At 45.8% G+C, this 25,493-nt stretch overlaps 1 protein-coding gene across 2 annotated transcripts; it reads right to left on the reverse strand.

The window, feature by feature from the left end:
• Positions 1-535: 535 nt before the first annotated feature.
• On the reverse strand, positions 536-25,219 carry LOC102459274 (protein spire homolog 1-like). 2 transcript variants are annotated; one of them, XM_075906711.1, is made up of 14 exons: positions 24,926-25,219; positions 18,279-18,307; positions 17,223-17,387; positions 15,376-15,501; positions 15,002-15,070; positions 11,639-11,806; positions 10,813-10,881; positions 8,494-8,623; positions 7,938-8,077; positions 7,064-7,192; positions 4,813-4,877; positions 3,682-3,709; positions 2,990-3,132; positions 536-978 (listed from the first exon to the last, which is right to left on the reverse strand). In XM_075906711.1, exons 1-14 carry the CDS (start codon positions 25,152-25,154, stop codon positions 792-794), a joined length of 1,677 nt encoding a protein of 558 aa, XP_075762826.1. In that variant the 5' UTR covers positions 25,155-25,219; the 3' UTR covers positions 536-791. The 2 variants fall into 2 exon arrangements, with proteins under 2 accessions (XP_075762826.1, XP_075762834.1); XM_075906719.1 differs by having other exon boundaries at positions 24,942-25,052.
• Between the last annotated feature and the right edge of the window lie 274 nt (positions 25,220-25,493).

Below are 25,493 nucleotides of genomic sequence, written 5' to 3' on the forward strand. Positions count from 1 at the left end.
GGGAACAGGAAGGATTTAAGAGTATTCTAAAATTAAAGTATATATGCAAAACCTCTTCTCTGCCATTGCTACAGTTTACCAAAATACACTCTGTATTTTTTTCTTCACTAGAGCATCACAAAAGAATCAAGGTGGTTCAACTCAGGACAGCTGAAAAAAGTCCAAGGTCAGAATAAAAGTAAAGCAACAGGCTGAGGGCAATTACTGCAGGTGGTGATAGAGGGGTGCCCATTCCTGAAAGGCAGGAGGGGAAAAGCTCTGCTGTGTCAGACTTTCTAGACTTTCTAGCAGTGTACTGACTGCCTCCAGCTGAGCTAGAAACAAGGGCCCCCAAGACAGACTGTGGTGCTCTCATGACATGATGGGAAGCTCCATTTTCCCCCATTAAACAGAGCTTTGGAATGAGCACCTTCCCTCACTTACTGTGTTCTCCCTGTTAGATAATGGGGCTTGCCCTTTGGCAGGGACTATTTGATTTTTGTCATCTGTAGGGGTGATAGCAAGTGTGGTCAAGGATGAAATACTAGAGGCATCACACTGCTTCAATATTTATTAAATTTATAAAAATAATTAAAAAGCAGATTGGTAAGAGCCACAATGTTTTACATTGAAATTGTGTAAATAAATAGCTGTGCCTTCTAGCTAGGTAAGACTAACCAGCAGGGAGTCTGATTCAGGCCTTTAATACACACAACTCATATTTGCATTCACTCCAGGTGCCCCCCCAACCCTCCCAAAAATATGTAAAGGAATCAAAAGGACAGGACAGGAGACACACTTGGAGACAGGAGTCACTCCAATTCAGCCCATGACCGGGATCTTTTCCTGGGAGGGATGCATTGCTGCTGGCTGGAGAGGATGTGCAGCAAGTATTGCTCACATTTGGTACAGATATCCATAGAAGGCCAGTCCCTCATGGTAGTCCTCTGAGAGGCAAGAGGCTGTGCTAGGCAATGGGGTTCAAAAACTAGTGGTACTCTGAAAGTTACAAAAATGAATCCAGGCTTCAGTTAAATAGGTGGAGCATTCAGTCAACCCTTCCCTCCCTGCCTCCCCATCTGATCCAACACCCAATTAGCACTTTGCTAGAGCACACTCCTGTATGGTGCCAGGCACCTTCAACTCCCTTCAGTCAGGGCAATCCGCACCCATATGCAGAAAATTTGGGGCACCACTGGGTCTTAATGTTCATCCAGCCTTAAGCACCTGCCCATGCCATTAGCAGAACACTCAACCTGTGAAAGCCATTCAAGTGGTGGTGAAGCCATTTAACAGGTGTTTGCCAGCCCCAGGGATATCCTGTCAGTTTCTGAATTTACTATGTTAGTCGACAGGACCCTAGTTTAAAATTGGTTTTAAAAATCTCATGTGTGTTGAAGATTAAAATCACATCTCTAAAAAAAAAAAACTCTATCCACGGCTGTCCCTGGGCATGGGGCACCAGTTTAACAGAACTATGTAGTGCCCCATAAATCCTAAGAATGACTCTGCCCTTCAGTATGGCACAAGAGGAACAAGCAAGCACCAGCTGATCTGCATGGAGTGGGGGAGGGGCATGCAGGAGGACAACGTATCCTCTCATGATCAGGATGGACTGCATCCTAAAAGTATCAGAGGGGTAGCCGTGTTGTTCTTGCTGATTCAGACTAATGAGAAGTCCTTGTGGCACCTTATAGACTAACAGAAATATTGGAGCATAAGCTGTCGTGGGCGAAGACCCACTTCGTCAGATGCTTGACGAAGTGGGTCTTCGCCCACGACAGCTTATGCTCCAATATTTCTGTTAGTCAATAAGGTGCCACAAGGACTTCTCATTAGTCTTGCATCCTAAAAGGTCACTGGTAATTGATCCCCACAGCTACGAATAGGCCTTCTTTATAGTTGTGGCTGGTCAAGAGAGGGCTCACCACCTTCTGGTAGATGGCCAAGTGATTTGTGTTTGTCATGTACATGGCAATAACTGAGGTGGGATGTTGCCTTACAAGGAGAGCAGCTATTCCAACAGAGCTCTAAGGAGTTCAGAATGAGGCTACTTAAGTAGTATTAATGGCTGTCAACTCTGCTCTGAACGCTGTACTGACCCACACTGAAAAATAGGTCAAATCCAAAGGCTGCAGTGTACAGATCTTTTCTGGCCCAGAGAGGCCTTTCAAAGCCAAGAGTTTTTCCAATGCTATTCTCATCATGGACAACACAACTCCAGATCTGAGAAAGCGGTCTTGTGATCACTCATCCTCCCATATGGGGCTCCCAATAACAAGGGTCAAGACCCGAATATATTTGGGACAGGTTTTACACTCTTTTTGGAATAGCTTGCCCACAATAAGAGGGGAGGGCTTCACACAGATAAAATGGGGAAGAGAACCAAGACACTGCTTGTTGCTTTACAATATCAGAGTACATTCCATAATATGTAGCCTATGCACAAGACACTTAGTTTGGTAGAGGGAAGACTCCTCTGAGTCAATTAAAATTCCTTCCCTATGAACACTAGGCCCAGTTTGCATCTTAAGTTATGGGGAGAGACACAAGAGCTATTGGACCCGGGGAAGTTCTACCAGCTTTAATGAAGTTTTCTTTGGGAATATATCGGACACTGGATAGGGAATAATATTAGGTGATTTTTCTGCAATAGCATAAGCCTGGAGAAAGTTACTATTACGTATGAAAGTTTCAGGCAAGATGTTAACTGTAATCCACTTTACCCATCTCTGCCTAAAGCCTAAGACCCAACAGAACCTTTTCAAGAGAGTCATTAATAAACCAGAATAAGTGGGCAGGCCAAAAGCCAGTGTAACATGCAGTTGTTCAAAAGCACAAATGATGTCTTTAACAGTCATTGTATTTGCCTGTACAGGTCCTACTTCACAGAAGCAATGCCTTCTTTCTAGACACCCAGAGGGGGTAAGACTATAGAAAGCAAGTCTCACATTTAACAAAAACAACAAACAAAAAACCCTACACACCACTAAACAAAACCCACACTTACCTAGAACAATCCCAATGTTCTACTTCAATCAACAACTGTGTTGATTTCTGGTTTTGGGTAGCTGGATCCTCCTCCTTAGTGAGCTTTAGTGCTCTTATTAAGTTAAGTGGAAGATGCACACATGGTCTGAAGGGCATGGACATCTAGAAGCAGAAGGCCATGAAACTTAAGTCATCAACAGAACAAATTCTGCTTTAGAAAGCTACCATGGGACAGAGCAAGTTTGCCAAATGCAGGATAATATTTTAACATATCAGGTGGGGGGGGGAGGGGGGGGGGAAATGTTAGTTGTACCAGAATCAGAAAGTTCCTAGTAATAAGTATTTCAGAGATCTTGAAGCACTTTACAAACATTGATGGGTAACATCATCATCTCCATTGGTTTGCGGGGGGGGGGGGGGGGAGGGGAATTAAGTGTGGAATGTCACAGCAAATTGATGGTCAAGCTTTGAATAGAAAACAGAAAAGGTTTTCCATCTGGTACTTTATCATTCGGACCATGAAATTGCCTATACTTTTGGGTGTATCATATATAATTTTTTTTTTTTTTTACTGGTTTGGAATCTTGAGACAGCTTCTTCCAGAAGCTACCAAGAAAGTGGTTTAAGATACATTGTCCAGTTAAGACATATGGAAGGGCACTCAGGACAGAAATTAATCAGTTAGGCTATGGTCCAGAGTAAAGGACATACCTTAACACAGCAATCACAGCAGATGACACTAAGGGGGAAACAAAAACAAAAAAAACCAACCAGTGTTGTTATTTGAATGGAGTTTGGGAGTTCCCAATACTGTAGGCTAAGATGGGTCTTCCAAATAAGCTCAGAGGCATCATTTGGAATTATGACTGTTCACCTGGCCTCAGTTAGAACTTTCCCATTCACTGGTCACTAAAGTGATCTCGGGTGAAAAAGCTCCACCCTATCAAACTATTCATTGTCAGCCACACATACTTAATATTCACAATTCAGTACTAGTGCTGTCTGACTGGGTCACCAAAAGATAGGATCTATGTCTACACTGGCGGGTTCTTGCGCAAGAACGCTGTTCTTATGCAGTGTCTCCATACTGCCCGCTGGCTCTTGCACAAGAAGATTTACAGTAAAGCGTGGGCTTCTTGCACAAGAGCTATGCTCTTTTCTAACAAGTGTAAGATCTCTTGTGCAAGAGGGCAGTGTGGATGCGTGGTGGGGGTTTCTTGCACAAGAAAGCCCTATGGCTAAAATGGCCATCAGAGCTTTCTTGCGCAAGAGAGCGTCCACACTGCCATGGACGCTCTTGTGCAGAAGCACATGGCAGTATAGCCCAGGTATTTGATCAGTGATGAATGACCCATACTGAATAAACTACTTCTGCCTCAAATTTAGTTAAAACAACTAAGTCTGTCACAGGCCCCTGATTTGTTTCCCCCAGGAACAAACCTTTCAGTTTATGTGCAAGCAGAGGGGTTACTACATGCTCCAAGTTACTGAAGCAGTCACAGAATTTCATCATTCATCCATAAGATCCTGACTTGGTGCATTTGCCTAAAAGCCTGATCTAGAACCAAGCCACCCTCTGCCCCAGGACTTTGGGGACAATCAGGTTCCACCTTTGCAGAGGAGGACTGTCTCTAGCATAGGGGGAACAATTAATACAACTAAGACACTACAAAGGTGACCATCTTCCCTTTACCCACAACCATAACAAAAAGTTACAATAGTGCTCAACTATGCAGGCAAAGCTAGAGAGCTACGTTTGTTCCACTGAGTGTTGCAATTGGCACTTGAAAATAGTTTATTATCCTTTCTTTGGCCCCATAAAGTCTTTCTACATCAGCTTACCTGCTACAGAGATGACACATGTAAGGCCACAGAAAGACCATCTGCTTACGGCAGTAGGCACAGACCTGTAGATAAGAGTTACCTATGAATGCCAATGGGACAACACTTGGCAAACAGTAGATGTTGCCAGTACAGCACAGCACATTCCGTATTATTCAGCGTCCTGAAGGCTAGAACCACATACAGTAACAGTTCAAATGTAGGAGGAGGGCATCGATATAAGAATTAAGAGCCATAGGAAAAGGGGTTTTTAGATAAGATTTGAAACTTGACAACAAGACTTGATTCAGACAATAGAGCTGCTCTTGACAATACATATATTGTGTGGAAGAGCACAGGCATCCAATGAAGAAAGTTGGGATACTGAAATGGAGACACTGAGACAGACCCAAATTCTTTGTACCCCCTTCTTCCAGGTCACAATTCCTGCTCCCTTGCCCCCTCCTGGACCCTACACCAGATCACAACCCCCTCTTTTACCCAAATGCCCTCAGTCTTCACACCCCCTCCTGAACCCCAGTCTCCTACCCCAAGCTCCCTTCTGCACCCATCCTCCATGCCAGACCCCGCAACCCCTCCATAGAATCAGAGAACACTCAAGAGGTCATCAAGTCCAGTACCCTGCCCTCATGGCAGGACCCAGTACCATTTAAGCCATCCCTGATAGATGTCTAAACAACCTGCTCTTAAATATCTCCAGTGATGGAGATTCCACAAGCTCCCTAGGCAATTTACTCCAGTGTTTAAACTACCCTGACAGTTAGGAAGTTTGCCCTAATGTCCAACCTAAACCTCCCATGCTGCAGTTTAAGCCCATTGCTTCTTGTCCTATCCTCAGAGGCCAAGGAGAACAATTTTTTCCTCCCTCTTCCTTGTGACACCCATTTAGATATGTGAAAACTGCTAGCATGTCTTCTCCTTTCCAAACTAAACAAGCCCAGTTCTTTCAGTTTTCCTTCATAGGTCATGTTCTCTAAACCTTTAATCATTCTTGTTGCTCTTCTCTGGACCCTCTCCAATTTCTCCACATCTTTCTTGAAATGTGGTGCCCAGAACTGGACACAATACTCCAACTGAGGCCTAATCAGTGAAGAGTAGAGCAGAAGAGTGACTTCTCGTGTCTTGCTCAGAACACTCCTGTTAATGCATCCCAAAATCATGTTTGCTTTTGAATAGAACAAGTTCCAAAACAGACCCCTGCAGAAGCCACTTGTTATGCCCTTCTGGCAGGATGGTGAACTACTCTGAAAACGGTTACCCAGCCAGTTATGCATCCACCTTATAGTAGCCCCTCCCATCTAAGTTGGATTTGCCTAGTTTGATAAGATCATGCAAGACTGTATCTAATGCCTTACTAAAGTATATCACATCCACTGCTTCTCCCTTATCCACAAGGCTCATTATCCTATCAAAGAAAGCTATCAGATTGGCTTGACATGATTTGTTCTTTACAAATTCATGCTGTTACCTATCATCTTATCTTCCAAGTGTTTGCAGATGAATTCCTTAATTACTTGCTCCATTATCTTCCCTGGCACAGAAGTTAAAGTGACTGGTCTGTAGTTTCCTGGGTTGTTTTTATTTCCCTTTTTATAAATGGGCACTATATTTGCCCTCTTCCAGTCTTCTGGAATCTCTCCCGTCTTGCATGATTTTTCAAAGATGATCGCTCCTCTGAGCCTTTAGCTATCAGCTCCTTGAGTATTCTAGGATGCATTCCATCAGATCCTCATGGAGGAGCAGACATAACTTTTCTAAGTGATTTTTAATTTGTTCTTATTTTATCTTCTAAACCTGCCCCCTTCCCACTAGCATTCACTATGTTAGGCATTCCTTCAGACTTCTTGGTGAAGACCGAAACAAAGAAGTCATTAAGCACCTCTGCTCTTTCAAAGTTTCCTGATATTGTTTCTCCCTCCTCACTGAGCAGTGGGCCTACCCTGTCCTTGGTCTTCCTCTTGCTTTTAAGTGTGGCTCTTGACCACTTGCCAAAATCTTGGAGTGCCCACCCCAATTAAAAATTGCCCACCCTGGTTTAGGTTCATTGTGCAAATTAAACATAGTTAGAAATAGAACATTGAGCAGTGTGGACTATGGAAGGACTCAATCCTATTTTATACTGATCTTCAAGTGAAGCCACTTGGATCTATTTACCTGCCAGGAACATTTTATTCCCAGGAACAGGAGGGCATGAGTCAACAGATGCTTCAGAAAGAAAGGACAGTAAATCAAAGGGGAATGCTGAAAATACCCTGGCCCTTGAAGATCCATTGGGACCATCTCTTTGGCAGGAGCCTTCCATTTCAGACACCACCATAGCGTATCTGGTTCCAATCAGTTCCGCAATAGTTGGCGATGCCCACCGTGTAGGAAAGGAGTCCTAGGCAAAAGGAGAGCTCAGTTAAAGACTAAAGAGAAGCCAATTTGAGAGGGAGATGTTGCACAGCGTCTCCTCAAGCCCTGTTCTGAGTGCCCTTCTGAGTCACAGGACAGCCATGCTGGAGTCTGAGGGGAGCAAAGGGTGGCAAGGAAAGCACCTGGCTCCCATCTGGAAGGGGAGCCCAATGCTGACGTTTTGGCATGCCAGCCATGAAAGACCGCGTCAGGCCACAGCCGTGTTCCCTGCTCCCTGTACAAAGAAAAGCCACGGGTCGTTCACTGAATTAGGGAGAGAAGCCCAGATGACCTCCTTGACACACAAATGTGATGTAGCCCCTTCTGTAGCAGGCAGAGGACAAAAACAGCAGCAGCAGAGGGACTGTTACTTGCTCAGAAATTCCACAAGCAGGGGAGACGGAATGATTGACTTGAGATAAGATAGTCACTGCATTTCATAATACATGAAATGCAGACACCTTGGAAGTGGAGAGTAGTGACAGAGGAGCCCAAGGCATTTTGGCTGACACTGGCTATGTAGGTCCCACCTTTTATGAAAAAAAAGTCATGGAATTTACATTGAGAGCAGTGAGAACCTCAGTTTTAAGCTCCAGCTACACCACATAAGTGATTGTATTTCTTTTTAAACACACCGAAAGTTTGGATTGCTGCAGGATAGGCAGGCTTCAGGTGAATTGATAGGTACTCCATTTATTCTCTAAAGTGAAATTTCTTTTAAAACGGCTTACCTGAAATTCTGAGGCCAGCAAGCTAGGGACCAGCAGCTGTTTTCTAACTCTGTGAATCGTAATTTCTGTAATAGCATTCCGGATGGAGAAGACATTGCCACAAGTGGAATTCAATGAAAGTATTGGCATCACAAAGGTATCTAAAGAAAAAAAAAACCCAAACACCTGAAATATAAGTGCTATGTAGATGCAAGACACCGATGACAGATGCCCAAAATCCCACACTGGAGCTCTTGGAAGTGGTGATGGCTCAGCAGCCCTGTGTCTCCTTTTAATCTCTCAGGAGTCGAGCCTTTTATTCATCTTTCTTAGAAGAGGAGACACTCCAGCCCAGGCAAATGGGCCCTAGTAGGTGATGTAAGGCAGAGATTCAGGGGACTCAACTAGATAATCCTTCCAGTTGTACTAATCTGTATATTAGTTATATAGCACAATGCTGGTGCCTCAGAAAACTGATGCAAAGCTCTTTTGGATCCCTTACTTGACCCACGACTAACTCATACTCCATAAGTTGTATGCCTATTGCTACTGGATGCCCAGCAGTGCCACTAGGTACCTTTGTGCTTGCTCCAATTTCTCTCTGTAGAAGATGGCCGAAGCTTCCGCGGCTGTTTTATTTCCATCATGAGCAGGTCATGCAGACTGGGTTCTTTGGGGGAGTTCTCTTTCAGTTTCCTCTCAGAGGCCTGTAAACATGAAGTAAAGAGCTATGAAAGGCCACTGGATAAAATGAAAATTCCCCCAGAGCAAGACATTCCCCTTCTGACAAGCACACTTTCACAAATCAGAGTCCACACTAGGGATGTAAGGGTATGTCTACACATCAAAGTTAATTCAAAATAACAGTCGTTATTTCAAATTAACTTTAATAGCATCTATACAGGCAAACCGCTATTTCGAAATAAATTCGAAATAGCGGAGCACTTATTTCGAATTTAGTAAACCTCATTCTATGAGGAATAATGCCAAATTTGAAATAAGCGCAATATAGACACTTATTTCGAAATAGGAGGCCTCCAGCCTTCCCAGGGTGCCCTGGTGGCCACTCTGGGAACAACCAGGAAAACTTCCTTTCCTGTCCCCCAGCCCTGGAGCCCTTAAAGGGGTAGACTCTGGCCACAGTGCCTGTACTAGCTCCAAGCGTGTCAGCCCAGAGCCAGCAGTCACTGCCCTGACCCAGTGGCCCCAAAACATGAGCCATCAAGCCACTGACAGCCAGCCCTCCACCGCTCCCCAGGAGCAGTCTGCCAGGGCCCGGAGAAGGTGGGCACCTTCCTGGTCCAGGGTGGAGATCATGGACCTTATTCAGGTTTGGGGGGTGATGCCCCCCAACATCCATGATCTCTGCACTAGATGGCGGAACGCGGCCGTCTAGGGCAGGATAGCTGCCAGCCTGACCACCAAAGGCCACGTGCGAACCCAGGAGCAGGTTTGCATGACAATCAAGTTGGTCCGGCGAGACCCCCAACCCTGAGCTTCCCCTCCCCCTTCAAGCTCCCTCCTCTCAGGTTTCCCCCTTCCCTCTCCCACCTCCTTTCCCCAATCTCCCCGGAGTTTCATCCCCCCCCCCCCCCGTTTTGTTAAATAAAGAGTTTGTGTTCATGAAAATACATGTATTTTATTTGACATCTGGAAGGGGGGTGGGGGGAGTAAGTGGAAGGACATGAGGGAGGAATGAAGCACAAGCCTCCAGTGGGGCAGACCAGGGAGGCTCTTAGTGCTCCTCAGGGTGGAAGCTCTCCCACAGGGCCTCCTGGATACTGACAGCCCCCCGATGGACCTCCCGGATGGCAGCCTGCAGAAAGCGCAGCCAGGCTCACAGCAACGCATCCAAGAGAAGCACCCGAGTGCCCAGGGTCAGCTCTGACTCCATGTTGCAGAGTGCTGTGGTGTCCTGAGTGAGGGCAATCAGCGCACGCAGACACAAAATGCTTTGCTGTCTTTCATCGAGGTAGACAAGCAAGCAGGGGGACCTGAGATCTGGCTGTCCTGGGGAGGGGTCACTTTAAGCACAAACCTCAGGTAGCCCCAGGCAGCAGCCACACAAAGACACTCCTGACTTGAAGCCCTGCGTGAGCTGGTTCTAAGCAGCCTTCATTTCAATTCAGAGTCCACTCAATGTGGATGCGCTATTTTGAAATAGAAAAATGCTATTTTGAATTGCATTTTATGTGTGGACCTGTTATTTCAAAATACCTTATTTCAAATTAACTATTTCTAAATAAGATATTTTGAAATAATGCTGTAGTATAGACATGCCCTCAGATTATAGTCGATTAAGCGATAAGCAAAAGCTGATAGTCTATAGCATTAACCTACACACATTTCCCTCCTCCCAGCCATGCCAGTAAATTTTTTTTTAGCAGGCTGGCCAGCTGCCCAGCTCAGTTCTGGCTTGCGCTGGCTCCAGAACCTACTCCTGCTGCAGCTCTTGATTTAAAGTGTATTAGGAGGCGGGCAGGCAGCTTGGCTCAGTTCTGGCTTGTGCTGGATCTGGGAGCTCAGACCCACCACTAGACAGGAGCTGCTGGCACCCCCACTGCTGCCTCTATCAGAGGCAGCAGCACTGGGCAACTGGCAGCCAGTCCAGAAGGGGAGCTGTTTTTTAAATTGGCTCCCCTCCTGGACCAGCTCCTGCCTGACACCCTGCACTGCTGCCTCATACAGCAGCTGCTGGCCCCTGGGGACTATAGAATTGTAGGAGCAGTCATCTTCCCTCCCACCTGTATCACAGGTGGTCTTTTAATGTGTCATATGATGGTCTCTCTCATTCCCAAGTCAGGCAAGGTAACTGGAACGTTAGGTCAGTGTTGCTTCAAACAACTCAGTGGCCCTTCTGTTCATGCCATCACAACTAAACAAGTCAGTCACTTACTAGCTTTAAAAGAGGCTGTGAAGTAATTGTGTTGCCTTCAGAGCTCTTGCATTTTTGCTCACCGTTGATCTGAAAGGGTGAAAAAAGGACAGATATGAAGTGATGAAAGTTCATTTTTTATTGAAATGCCTCCTTCCGTAGAAGTGGAAGATGTGAAATTATTTCCTAGCTCAATCTTCTATAACCACTCATGGCATTTCAACAGGTATGTGTAACAAGTCAATCTTTTTAGGCAGGAGATAAAGCAAGAGTGCTATTATGAGACTTTTGCCCTTTGGACCCTTCACTCCCAAGAAAGCAATAGGAAGATGATTTTGCAAGGAGAAAAGCCAATGACAGCCAGCCCTCCCGACAAAACTTGTTGGGAAGTTTTAAATTTTCCTTAAATTGCCCAACCCCCCCCATTCAAGTGAGTGAGTGCTGCCTAGAGTCCTCTCCTCGTGGCAGCCCACTGGTAAGCTTCCCTTTGATCTCTCATGGAAGAGCCCTCCATTTCTGGATTACACACTTCCAAGAAGATCAGTTAGAACACACCGAGTGTCTGTGGAGACAGATCAGTGTTTCCAGAGCCAGGAAAGGGAGTAAAGTAAGAGTCAGTTTTACGAAGTAGCTTCATACAAAGTAATGTTGTGTAAATCACTGTAGGCAAAGTTTGTTTTGGTGGTCATTACATAGCCAAGTGGCGCTCATGAATTCTCACCTACCTTTGGAGGCTGGCAGCGACTTGGAGGGAAAGTTGCAGGACACAGGTTGGGTTTAACTGAACAGATGACAAGTAGCTGGAGCAGCAGACTCCAGGCTAAGAGTGTTGAGAAGCACTGCTCACCTTCACCTTGCGGAGGGTGTATCTTTTGTGTCTGATGTCCTCTGCCAAGAGCTCGTATGGAGACCGGGTGTACTCTTTGGGAGGAACGCTACGCCGGGGTCGGTCCACGGTCTTGCGCAGCCGCACACCATTCCGCAGTTCCCCAACGACATCGTGCCACAAGCTAGCCTGCCACAGGATAACATGAGGCAATTTAAACAGTGCTGCAATCTGAGGGGGAGTTCTCATACTCAAAAAGGGGCTCAACTAGCTGCACAAGTATCTGCCTGAGATCCTCATTTAAGCCTGTTTACAAATCCAGGCAGAGTAGCCCAGTGCTTCAAGCAGAAGAATGGGGCAGGGAGGCATTAGGCAGGACTCAGGTGGGTTCACCTCTCACTTCTCATTAACTTTAGAAATACAGCCTTGTGCCCAAGTGGGCCCAAGAAAATGGTTAAAATAATTTAGCTACCTCAGATAACTGTTGAACGGTTTACTGTTGTAGAATGTCTCCAAGATCTTTGGATGAGATACTAGCCAAGATATTAAGATCATTAAATGTGGCCTTCAGCAGTGTGTCTCAGCCAGTGGTACAAGTACCCTTAGGGGTACTCGAGAGAAGTCGGGGGGGGGGGGGGGAATGTCAACAACTGAAATTTGGAGAACTGAATTTGTTTTACAGCGCTTTATTATTTTTGTTTTTTGCACCCAAAAGTGTCGTCGCCTGCCCGGCTACGATTAAGTTGTTTACACAAATGTGTTGCAATGGTGGGGAAAAAAAATGTCTGAAAACTGTAGGTACTGGGGGTACTATTTTTTTTTTTTTTTTAAAAAAAGAAGAGGTACTTTATATATTTAAAAAAAAAAAAAAAAAAAAAAAAAAGGTTGAGAAACACTGACTGGCCTACAACATACAAAGTAGTCTTTGTAATCCTTTTGAATGATCCAAATAAGGGGGAGGGGAATGAAGACCGAAGTAAAACAAATTAACTCAAACTATGGGAGCTCGATTGTCAGCTTCAATATGTATCCATTCTGTTCTATATTTCACCTTCCAAGATTCATGCAGCAACCTAAAAGCAAGTGTCTGCAAGATTGCCCCATTAACACAACAAAATGATTCTGTTCAGATCCACATTTGGTGTTAAACCAACAGCTTAATGATGTTACTTTTCCTTGTTAGCAATGGACTGAACAAAAAAGTGGGGGGCTTTTACTTTTTTGATTTAGAGCTGCTTGAAAATGTAAGTTTTCCATATTTGCCTCCTTGGGGTCTTCTTTCTCCCCTCAAAAATCTGCAATATTAGGTCTTGGTTTCTCTTGATGACAGGACATTTGGACGACTTGACAGAGCCATAACTAAGCTGCACTACCCAAGCAACAAGGATGGAGAGAGATGTTTATAGTTATAGGCCATGATAGTCAAGAACCCGGCCTGCCCATGGTTGTAGCCTAGCTACACATGAGGTTCTAGTCACACTAAAAACAGAGTAAAGTTGCAACTGAAATAATGGACAGCCATTCTGAGACTGTTTTTCCTGAACTACTGTGTTTTTGGAGTAGCAGAACATTGAGCTATCTTTTAATGCAAAGAAGTCCAAGGAAAGATTGCAGCAAACTGGGCAGTAGCAAAAGAGATTGATACAAGCAGCTGTCTGACAGCTAAAGCGGAACTGCCTTCACAAACGAGTAGTAGTATAGAAAAGAGTACTGTAATTATTGCAAGCAGCACCAGAGTCCCTTTTCCTACCATGAGACGTTTTAAGCACTTCATTAACCAACTAACCAAGAGAAGATTCCATTCTTTTCACACCCAAAACCTGCAGCCTAGCTCCTTGGAAGACTTTTTTAAAGTACAATACAGATAATAGTCCTAACACATTCTCCTCTGCTAGCTTTCATGTGCTTTTGGCTGAGAGGGTCCAACCTTAGCCATGGACTTGAAAGTCATTAGACTTGAAAGTCACTTTTATTCCCTCCAGATTCTGCATGGAGCTACCCTGACTTCAGAGGAGAGAGAATATACTGTTTTAGAAACCTGCACACATTTCTCATCTACAACTGGTGTCAGGATTACTAAGCAGAAGAAAAGCAGACAGCATTAGTCTCATTAATGCAAAGGGGGCAGGTGGAGGGGGGGTAAGAGCTATGCATATGCTCCACTCACAGTCACACACTTAAAGGACAGTTATGTTCCCAGGAGGCATCTAAGCATTGAGGTCAAGTGAGTGGTACCTTAGACATTCCAATCTCCTGCTGGAACAGTGCAGCTCTGCAGCAGCTAATGGCGATGTTCAGCATACTAGTGTACAATGCTGTGCTCTATAGTTTGCTTTAGCTCCCAGAAGCCACTCAAGATGTGGACATGACTATGGAGCCCTACTCAACTCAGGCTTTGGCTACCTGCCAGAATGGTACAAGCAGCTGGCTCCTGGGGGCGCTTGAATCCGGAAGACTAGCAGTAGGGGATTGACAGTGAAACTTCAGCTTTTGAAAATGCATTCTTAGTTAAGCAATGCTGAGTCTGTGGGCTTTGAGGTCACACTGCAAAGCCCATGCATTTACATGGGTCCTCCCTGAATAGGCCATATGAAGTTGATGTAGTGGTCTGAGGAGCGTGCATTAACTTGTTAGTTTAATACATGACAACATTGAAAATATGCCCAAACAAATGTCACAAACATTGTCACGTGAATGGTTTGTTATGTTTCCAAGTGAATGCTATTTAGACAAAGGGAGCAGGACCAGTCCCCAGGGAGTTGCTGTTGCTATCTTTTGCAGACTCGTGCATTGATTTACCCTGGCAAGGCTCCAGTCAGAAGAGCGGTTTGTTTTTCGTTGCGCACTGAATTCACTAACCCTGGACAGGCAGAACAAGTCATTATCTCAGCCCCAGCAATCTTGGAGTCCACCTACTAGACTAGAGTGATGAGACTGGGCAGGATGGTGGGGGAATTCTCCTACCCCATGGAAGCTACATTGATAGAGCTTTTTCTGGGACTCTCCCACCATTGCTTTCGCGCTAATGGAGCTGCACAGATGCCATCAGTTGAAGCCAATGGCCTTTAAACTATCTGACATCTAAACCTGCTCACAGCAGGTCTGTGGCACAATGGCTAGAATGTTGCTTGCTGATCTACAGCGTTGTTGTCCATTGCTACAGTAGATCTCTCCCCAAAGTTGGCCATGTAGAGGAGACCAGAGAAGAGTTGTTCTTAGAGTGGAGAGCAACGCCCGCAGAGAGCTAGAGTTTAGTATAACAGGTCACTTGGTATTTACAGGGTTTTAACTAGTTTGTTTTTCTGTATTTGTTTTAAGCTGGTAAGTCACTGGAAGGCCTCAGAGGGAAAGCAAAAAAAAAACCCCCAAGAACTCTAAACTTACCCAGTAATTATCCTTCTTCCTCAGAGAGGCGTTGTCCAGCAAATCCTCCACATCCATTCTTTTTAGACTCTGTCAAACAAACATGTGAGCATATCATTAGCCTGTACTGGGTCCAGTCATTCTTAAATTGTTCCTGTCTATCCAGCCCAGGTCACTGTACTGCAAGCTTCAACAACTTGGAAGACAAATACACAAGATGAATGTACTCAGTCTCTTGGGAGAAAACTTGTTCTATTCCTTGCACGCAACCTTAGCTAAATAACTTTCTGTTCAGGGGAAAAGAAAGAGGATTAGCCTAGAATTAAGTGGGGGGGGGGGGGAGAGGAGGAGAGGGAGAAAGAAACACAGCTGCTTAACGATGGTCCCAAAAATACCTCTTTGGAGCTTTGTATAGTGAGCATTAGTTTCTGAAGATCTATGTACTCAGCAAAGAGAATCCTGCAGACCGTTCTGTAATAGCTGGCAGCCTCAGAAGGTCGGGGCAAATGCTCCTCACAGATCTGAAAGGTAATGCAGTAATATACTCAGCACTGGTGGTTGAAATAAGGCCCTTTCCCCTGCCAAATCCTTTAGTTCCCAGTTTACTCAGGTTCTGGGCTTAAGATCACCTTTCCTTGTATGTTATGGCTCAAAATAGCTCTCTACATCAATGACAACACAGAATTAGAGACTCTCTTCCCCTATTCCTGTTTGCTTTTTTCCTTCCAAAGGAAGAGAAGGGAAAGGAATAGGGAAAGAGACAGCCTCCAATTCTGTGTCAGTGATGTTGTAGGGAGCTGTGTAATTTATTATCTTCTGTGTATCAGAACTTTAAATAACTGGTTTTCAGGTGAGGCTGCCCTTTTCTGGGACATGACAGACAGCTTGTTAGAGGAAATCACTGTGTACTCTTGAACACTTCTGTTATTGTTCTCTTTTCTTTAATCTAAAAATAAAACTGGTGGACTCAAATTATGGCTGCTCTGTGCATTGAACACACTAACCAACTGTCTAGAGATTGGAGTGAGAAAACTTTGTTGAGAACAGCCTAATGGCAAGTAGGAATAATTAAAATTCAAATCCCAGCTTTTTCAGGAACCTTCTGTGAGGTCTTTGACAAATCATGTTTTTGTGCCTCAGTTTCCCCACACGAAATGGAAGAGGGGTAGTGAAGCTCAGTGTCTGGACATTGATTTGAAACTAGAGCACTGACCGGAGAGCATGGATCACTTTCGATAAAGCTTTTCTTTGTGCCTGCATGCTATGTTCTACTGAGAGAACATATGGGCAGGTATTTTGGTATTAAAAAAGAGTTAATCTAGCGGGCAAGGTTTACGTATAGTTTTGGAAATCCACCTCTAGGCTAGAGGCCAGATGCCTGGAAAGAGGATAGCTATTAAGATTAGGTCAAGTGTTTCCTTTAGCTTCAGTGCTGCTTTTGAATACAGGGTCCCATGATGCCTGGGGATATGGGAAAGGTTGCTTGGGAGCATCCACACATTCTGACTGCATTAATCTTTCCCAACTGCTTGCACTTCCAACATTCAGCTACGAATCCAAAAAGTCTCAGGTAGAGAGAATGCTGCAGGTACTGACTCTTCTCACATCTGCAGCAGTTTCTCAGGAGGCAGGAGAGGTGCGTTAACACCATGCTTTCTTAGAAGTGTGCTCATAACTTTCTCTTTACATCCTGGAGCTTATCTGCACCCCATCCAAATAAACCGAACCTCCATAAGTGACTTGGAAAGTCAGGTAAAGTGAGGAGAGAAAATAGGAATAAAAAATGTGTTGCCTGCAGGCATGTTTCTATGAGGTTAAGTCCAAGGCAGGCACTGGCAGCAGGAGACCGCTACATAAGAGAACTAGGGATTAAGGGCCTAGCCATGCTATAGATATTAACTGAGTTTATAAGTAGTTAGGACCTTACACGTGGTACGTTTTCCCATCCTCACCTGTGTGGAAGCCTCACCAATGGCTGAGGCTGGCAGGGAGTTTCTAGAAAGCAGTGTGGCTCACTTATTAGGACACGGAGCCTGAACGATGCCAGTGGAACTAGTTTGCCCATTTTTCCTTCCTTCCATCTCTGCACGATAAGATTTTAAGAGTGCAACAGCTAACATGCTGGTGGGGCCAAGACCAGATTTCCCAGAATGCACTGGAACAGCTAGGTAGTGCGATAAGTACAGACACATTACAGAAGTTGGCATGGCTGTATAGTAAAAATACAAGAGAAGAAGAGAACCTTGAGGACATCCTGGCAAGTGATTGCTGATTTTGTCGCCTCAGTGTCTAATTTCAGAAGGAGGGAGATCAACTTCTCCATTGGCTCACTCAGCTCTCGCTCCATATGGCTGTCAATCCCCCAGTCCAGCGCCTTATAGATCACCATTCCCAGATGCTCTGTCAGCTGCAAACAGAGGCCCAGGAAACAGTCTTTCAGATTAAGGTAGCAGTAACTTGATATTGTGGAAATAAGATTCCCAAATGGACCCACAAGATTACAACCCCTCCCAACCATGCTAGCTCCCTTTCCCACAATCAAGGGCATCTGCCTCTTTGGACACACAACATAATCCTACCACTTTCATGTAAGCAGTTGAGATGCTCCCTGAATAAGCCAGGGACAAGAGACAGGGACAAAATTCAATTGTAACACCCAAATAGGGCTAGAAAACTTTAAGGCTATGTCTACACTGCAGGTTAATTTTGAAACAGAGTCCACATCTACACAACAAGCCCATTATTTTGAAGTAACAGGCTTCTTATTCTGACTTCTATAATCCTCATTTCATGAGGAGTAAGGGAAATCGAAGGAAGAGTGTTCTTCCTTCGGCTTCCTGCTGTGTAGACAGTGCCAAAAGCTAAGTTAAGTTGCTTCAACTTCAGCTATGCAATTAACCTAGCTGAAGTTGCATAATTTGACTTTAGCCCGCAGTGTAGACATACCCTAAGCGAGCTGTGGAAGCAGGAAGAGCAGACTTTCACCCATTGTGGACTGCATTTTCTATCCCAGAGCCCTTCACTGTATCTCACGTCAAGTCAATCTGCATCACTTGTGCATTTAGCCCTTCAATTTCACCTACGCCTCTTCTCCCATGCAAACAGCAATGCGCTAGGCAAGCCACAGGGACAGAATGAGTGCCATGAATATCAGAGGCCCATGGAGTCATGACTCAGCTGCATCACTGATTATTCTTATTGCTAGGCCTTTTACCACTGCAGACTTATATCTGTGCATTTGCTAGGTTTAAAAAAATAAAAATAAAAAAAAATCAGGTTGCTGAGCGTCATTGCTTACCTGCTCCTCCAGCTGAGTCTTGCTAACACCTGAAAGGGAAGTGAGAAATAGCTGTTTACTAGTGAAAGACAGCACAGTGTACCAATCCCTACAGACTTAAAGTACATGCTAGAGAGGGTAACTAGAGTTGGCATTGTGAAACTGGAGTACCATTGAGCACTCTGACCCCCCCAGTTGTGGCCATCTCATACTGCGCTGTTCCTACCCTTCTACCAGCAGTCACAAAGGTAGGGACACATCCAGCTGCAGATACATGCAGGCTCTCTCCCCAGCCACCGCATAAAGCAACAGCAGAAAGTCTCAAGCCAAAGTAGCCACCAGCTTGCCCGCCTAGAACCCCAGAGAAGCACTGTCCTCTCTGGCCCAAACCCCAACCAGTATTAATTTATTATCCAGTGTGCTTCCCCCCTCAGGGTGGAGGGGACCATGCAAGAGCTTCCGAGATAAAACTTCCAAACATTTCACCAACTCATTTGTTTATAATGCAAAAAACAAGTTTAACAACAACAAAAGACAGATTGTAAGCAATAGCAAACAGATGAAAGCAGATTATCTAGTAAATAAACAAAACCACCACCTAAGCTTAATATACTAGAAAGACAGGATTTGAATAAATCTCATTCTGATGGATGAATCAGGTGGGTTGCAAATTCTTAAGGGACAAGCTGCACTTGCTACACATCTTGGAATCCTCTGGTCTTTCATACACAGGTTAGAAATACCTTTAGCCTGAGTCCTGCTTTTCCCCTAGCTCAAACAAAAAACAGAACTATGTAGCAATTTAAAGACTAACAAAACAGTTTATTAGGTGATGAGCTTTCGTGGGCCAGACCCACTTCCTCAGATCAAATAGTGGAAGAAAATTGTCACATCCGTATATGTTAAAGGATACAATTTAAAAAAAATGAACACATATGAAAAGGACAAATCAAATTTCAGAACAGAAAAGGGATGGGGAGGGGAGAGGTAAATGTCTGTGAGCTAATGATATTAGAGATAATTGCGGAAGCTATCTTTGTAATGGGTAAGATAATTAGAGTATTTATTCAAACTTAAGTGTAAAGTGTCGAATTTGAGCATGAATGACAGTTCAGAGGATTCTCTTTCAAGTGTAGTCTTAAAAGGCCTTTGAAGCAGGATGCAGGTAATCAAGTTGTTGAGACAATGTCCTTTCTGGCTGAAATGGCAAGAAACTGTTTTTTTTCTTTGTGATACTGTCTAACATCTGTTTTGTGGGCATTGATCCTTTGGCAAAGTGTGTGAGACGTTTGTCCAATGTACATAGCAGACGGACACTTTTGGCACAATAGCATAAATTCTATTTCTGGATGCGCAGGAATATGTTCTTGATCTTATAACTCACTTGGTTAGGTCCAATAATGGTATCAGCAGAGTAGCGGGGGAGCAACTGAGTGGCGGGACGCAATTGGCGCTGGAAGCCCTGTGGTCACATGCAAAAGCCAAGCGGGGCGGGGGTAGTGGCCGGGAGTCCCAGCCACTCCCCCCACCCAGCTTCTGCACACAACCAGAGGCTCCCAGAGCCAATCATGGCCCCGCCTCCCAGCTAGGAGTCTCTGGTTGCATGCAGAAGCTGGGTGGGGAAAGTGTCTTCCAGCCAGCCACTCCCCCCTGCCCGGCTTCTATAGCAACTAGAGGGAGCACCTGCCAGGGGCACGGCCTGTTAGACTCCGGCTGTGGCCAGTGGCTGCACTCCCCCCCCCCCCCCCCCGGCCATCTCTGCTTCCCGCCTCCCTTCCTCTGGGCCCCCCCTTCCCATTCAACACCCCCAGCCCCCAATCACCCCCCAGCTCTGCTTCCCGCCTCTCCCTTCCTCCTGGCCAGCCCCGCCACCGCTCACAATCAAGTGTGTCCGGTATTTTGGGGGTGGGTGGGTGTCTACCTGGTAACCCTAAGCAGGAGGAAGGAAGAGTGGGTTGGGGGTTGCTGGGTCTGGAAAGGTGGTAGGGTACAGTAGTGGGGTGAGGGGTCTGCCTGAGAGGTAGGGTGCATGAGCGAAGGAGAAGGAGTCGGGGGGGGGGGGGGGGGAGTTGGGTGAGCGCAGGGCTGGAGTGCCAACACTGACTCTCCTCAGGCTGGATCCAGGCAAGCCAGAGGCCACATCCAGCCCCTGGGCCTTAAGTTCCCCACTCCTGTTATATAGCTTTAGTACATGGCAGAAACCCCTTGTTCCCAAACTCAGTTTGTGGAAAAACACTGACAACCCATGATGGAGTCCAGGGACCCACACACTGGTCTAATGACCTTGTGGAATCATAGCAGCTGTTACTCCAGACAGCCTGAGAGGCTATGTCTAGACTGCAGGCTTCTTTCGAAAGAGCAATCCGCTTTTTCGAAAGAGAGCACCCAGCGAGTCTGGATGCTCTCTTTCGAGGAAGCCCTATTTACATTGAAGAACGCCTTCTTTCGAAAGAGGAACTTTCGAAAGAAGGCGTTCTTCCTCGTGAAATGAGGTTTACCGCCATCGAAAGAAAAGCCGCGGTCTTTCAAAATAATTTCGAAAGAACGCAGCTTGAGTCTGGACGCAGGGGAAGTTTTTTCGGGAAAAGGCTACTTTTCCTGAAAAAACCCCTGAGTCTGGACACAGCCTAAGTGTTCTCAGGAAGACTCTCCAGGTGGGAAATCGGCTTCTCTTAGTGCTTACTGTTTTCCCTAGTGGCCAATTACCCTGAATAGGCGATCCCAACCAGCTACATAACCTAAAAGCATCTTGCATAGTGGGAATCACCCAGCTGTAATTACATTTGAAATAGGAATATTGATTATATATCTAACTTTAGATACAAAAGTGATAGAGGCATACAAACAGGATAATTCTATTCAGCAAATTATGAAACTTTTCCAGTAACACCTCCTGACCATCTTGCACAAAATGCACGTAATTATGCCATAATCATATAGCACTGTGAAGACTATTGGGTGCAGTGTCAGAATGGAGATTTCCAAAAGACTTGGGTCATATCGACTCTCTAATTTCCACAGGAGATAAACTGAATGTAACTGAGGGTCACTGGAAAAGATGCTTGGTGCATCTTCTATCTGGATCCCGGCATGCTGGCTTTGATCTCGTAGTGGATATTTGTTAATATCGAAAGAAAGAAGAGTTTTCCTTTCCTTCTGCACCCAGTAGTGTGTGGTGGAGGTAGGGAGGAAAGAATGCCTAAATATAGGTTTCTCTTTACACCCACATGTGATTTTTGGTCAAGAAAAAAAATATTTCTTGTCCACCTTTCCTCTCCAAGACAGAAAATCTAGCAACAGCCACCGCATTGATAGAGCGGTTTCAACAAAAAAAGAATGTGGGAGTGGGATTCGGCTTTGTTTGGAATACTGCAACAAAATGAACTGAGCCACTTGTCACAAAATTAACTCAGTCACTTGTCCCTCTGCTCTTTCCATCCACAGCCAATGCTGACAGTCACATACCAGTATAAATTGTTACTTCCAGAGAAAGTCTAAACAGCAGAAAGCAAGGAAGCCGGGAAGTACAGGCAGTCCCCAGGTTATGTACAAGACAGGGACTGTAGGTTTGTTCTTAAGTTGAATCTGTATGTAAGTCGGAACTGGCATCCAGATTCAGCCGCTGCTGAAACTGATCAGCAGCTGATTCCAGGAAGCCCGGGGGAGGGGCTTCCTGTAGTCAGCCACTGGTCAGTTTCAGCAGCAGCTGACTTGGGGACGCCTGGGGCAGAGCTGCTGGGATGCTGCTGGGTTGGTCCAGTAGCGCCGCCGCTCCTCGGCGCTACTGGACCAATCCAGCAGCACCCAAGCTGCTCTGCCCCAGGCGTCCTGATTCAGCCGCTGCTGAAACTGACCAGCAGTGGCTGAATCAGGACGCCTGGGGCAGAGCAGCTAGGGTGCTGCCGGGTTGGTCCAGTAGCGCCCAGAGCGGCGCTACTGGACCAACTGGCAGCGCCCCAGCTGCTGTACCACAGGTGTCCAGAGCAAAGCCGCGGAGCACGGGGGCAGCAGGACAGCCCAGATGCGCCGTGGCTGTCCTGCTGCCCTCGGGCTCCGTGGCTTTGCTCTGCTTTGCTCCCCATCCCCCTGGTCTGCTTCCCGTCCCCCTGGTCTGCAAAGTGGTGGAACACGCGGGCAGTGGACAGCCCAGACGCGTCTGGGCTGTCTGCTGCCCGCGTGTTCCGCCGCTTTGCTTCCTTTCCCTGGTCTGCTGGAGACCAGGGAGAGGGAGGGCCCCGTTCGTAACTGCGGATCCGACATAAGTCGGATCCGCGTAACTTGGGGACTGCCCGTATAGCAATATGATTAAGCATCTCTCAGGTCTCCAAAGCCTGCCTGCTCTCCCTCTCCCACCCACCCACCCAGTTAAGGTGACCCAGTAGCCAGTGTGAAAAAAATCAGGATGAGGGGGAGGATTGTGTGTGGGAGGAGCAGGAAGGGAGAACCTGGCACACCTGTAAGTCCCAAATATCCTATTCTTGCCTACAGACAGCCCCCTAACCTCAAATAAATTCTTTCCAGTAACCACACAACACAACTCCATCATAATCATCCAAGAACCTACTCCTGCAATCAGTCCCGGTGCCAACTCTGCCCGCACATCTACACCAGAGATTTTATCACTGGACCCAACAACATCAGGGGCTCATTTAACTGCCCATCCACTAATGTGATCTATGCCATCAAATGCCAGCAATGCCCCACTTACGGTTGCCAGGTGTCCGGTTTTCTACTGGACAGTCCAGTATTTGCACCATCTGTCCGGTAGAAAAATTTAGAAGATACTGGACACATGCAATGTCTGGTATTTTCTGAATTTCTGGCTAGGTGCTGGACGGAAGCCTGGCGGTGGTGGGGGAGCGACTGGGAGGCGGGGTATGATTGGCGCTGGGAGCCCTGTGGTCGCATGCAAAAGCAGGGCAGGGCTCAGGCAGTGGCTGGGACTCCCAGCCACTCTCCCCGCCCAGCTTCAGCACACAACCGGAGGCTCCCAGTGCCAATCGTGGCCCCGCCTCCCAGCTGGGAGCCTCTAGTTGCGTGCAGAAGCCAGGAAGGGGGCGCGGCTCCCAGCCCTGTCCGGCTTCTACTAGCAACTAGAGGGAGTTCCTGCCAGGGGTGCGACCTGTTAGACTCCAGCTGCGGCCAGTGGCTGCACCCCCCCCCCCAGCTCTGCTTCCCACCCCCCCTTCCTCTGGCCCCCCCTTCTACTGTCCAGCCCTTCCCCCGGCCCCTGATCCCTCCAAGATCTGCTTCCCACCTCCCCTTCCTCCTGGCAAGCCCCATGGCCCCTGCCCTCCCTGCCAGCCCCGCCCCCCTCCTGGCAGGTGCCTCCCCCTGCCCATGATCAAGTGTGTCTGGTATTTTTGGGGGGAGGGGAGAGGGTCTACCTGGTAACGCTAGCCCCACTGCCATGTATATTGGCCAAACTGGCCAGCCTCTACTGAAAAGCATTAACGGACACAAACCAGATACCCAAAAAGTCAACCCAAAAAGTCAACACACAGAAACTTCTTGGAGAACACTTAACCTGCCCAGGCACTCATTAATGGATTTCCAAGTCACCGTGTTGTTTCAGGTCAATTCCACAAGCCAAATGCACAGGGAAGAGTTGGAATTTAAGACAAACTTGTAAATTAAGTTATCAGCATGGAATGAACAGAAGTATTGGCTCCCACACTACCTTCCACATCCTAATGACTTAAGAACAATTAGTACTTCCATTGTTGTTTGGTTATCAGACTCTTGTAACTACTTGAACAATTTATTCACTGTCTTATTTTTCCTCCTGTCCACCCCCCCTTCCCTTATTTATTCTTGGATCTAGACTTTCAACACTCCAGTCATCTGAAGAAGTGGGTTATACCCACCAAAGCTCATGATACCCTCTACACGTTTTGTTAGTCTTTAAAAGGCGCTACTAGACTATGTGGGTTTTTTTTAAGTTTTTCCAGTTACAGACTAAGTCAGCTACCCCTCTGAAGCTTTTGTCCCTACAAAGTTAGGGCAATTGGTCACCCTACAAATAATATGGGTGTGTGTGTGTGCGCGCATCCATATTGTGGAAGACAGTCATTTTTCCAGAAGCCAGAATTCCTTGTCTCGGTAATTCGTCCAAGTTATTCCCCTTCCCCGACAAAAAAACCCTGAGTGATTCAATAGAGAATCATAGAGGAGGGGGAAGGAATAATCAGCTACAGTTCTATAGCACTTTTTGGCAAAAATACTTTACAAACAGTAGTTGAGTTTCAAAGCATTCCCGTAAATTAGAAAAGTATTTTATCCCCATATTACAGGTTGGGAAAAGCAGCAAATGCAGAACTAAAACCCCAAAACTTTGGCTTCTCACCTGATAGTTAAAATATCAGAAACATTACTGGTATAATGCTCCTACCCAACATCTCTTCTCCAGTCTCTGTAGATACCCTAATTGGTTTGGAGAACACAGCCCTTCACATTAGGAGCATAGATATTAGGTTCAGAGACACCAGGACATATCACAAGTTAGCTTTCTATTTGTAGAGGAATTAATGGGATTCACAACGGAAAGCATTTCAGAGACAATCACATTTATGTATATTATATTAACACAGGCAAAAAACCCTATAGGATTATCAGAGTAAGAAGATTTTTGTTTAAAAACCCCCACCTACTGCTGCCTTTATTCTTACCAGATTTAGGACCCACCGTGAAGGAAACAACACCATCAGAGTGGATAAGAATGCTTCCCAGACCTCTAATCACTACAGGGTGGGAGTCCTGAATCAGCTGCTTCATTTCATAACAACATTGAAAGCAAAGGGCCCAGGCTTGCTCCTCACTTATGGGCTGGTCACAACATCTCAGAAACTCTCCCAAAGAGATCTTAGTAACATTCCATTGACATCTTGAATAATCCATTTTTTACTTTCACTACCCTCCATATACTTGCTTTTGCCCAGGCTATTTTACATCCTCAGACAGCTGTAGGTGTTTTTGGCAGTTTTTATCCATTCTGCCTTATATTTCCTTCAGGTGAAACCAGTTAGAGCTACTTAAGGCTACAACTTCTTAAAGGGACACTTTTACTTTCATCATCTTCTCTCTAGTTATACAAGCATCAGTGACTGAAGACAGAGAGAAAAAAATTAAAAGGCATTTTGAAAGATTAGAAGCCCGAAAAATTAATGTCTGAGTGTAACTCCACTGCCTTCATCAGGTTTGTAATGAGAATAAATATGACTCCTGGGTCCAAAAATT

This window comes from Pelodiscus sinensis, chromosome 1 (genome assembly GCF_049634645.1).
Source record: "Pelodiscus sinensis isolate JC-2024 chromosome 1, ASM4963464v1, whole genome shotgun sequence".
Classification (NCBI taxonomy): domain Eukaryota; kingdom Metazoa; phylum Chordata; order Testudines; family Trionychidae; genus Pelodiscus; species Pelodiscus sinensis.

Bases quoted from the DNA above. Each gene is read 5' to 3' on its own strand.
- LOC102459274 (XM_075906711.1), bottom strand. From the start codon at position 25,154: ATGGATTATTCAAGATGTCAATGGAATGTTACTAAGATCTCTTTGGGA. The intron at 18,308-24,925 runs GTAAGAATAAAG...CTTCCCTTTCAG, and splicing joins CACGGTGGGTCCTAAATCTG to GTGTTAGCAAGACTCAGCTG. The intron at 17,388-18,278 runs GTAAGCAATGAC...CTCTGTTTGCAG, and splicing joins AGACTCAGCTGGAGGAGCAG to CTGACAGAGCATCTGGGAAT.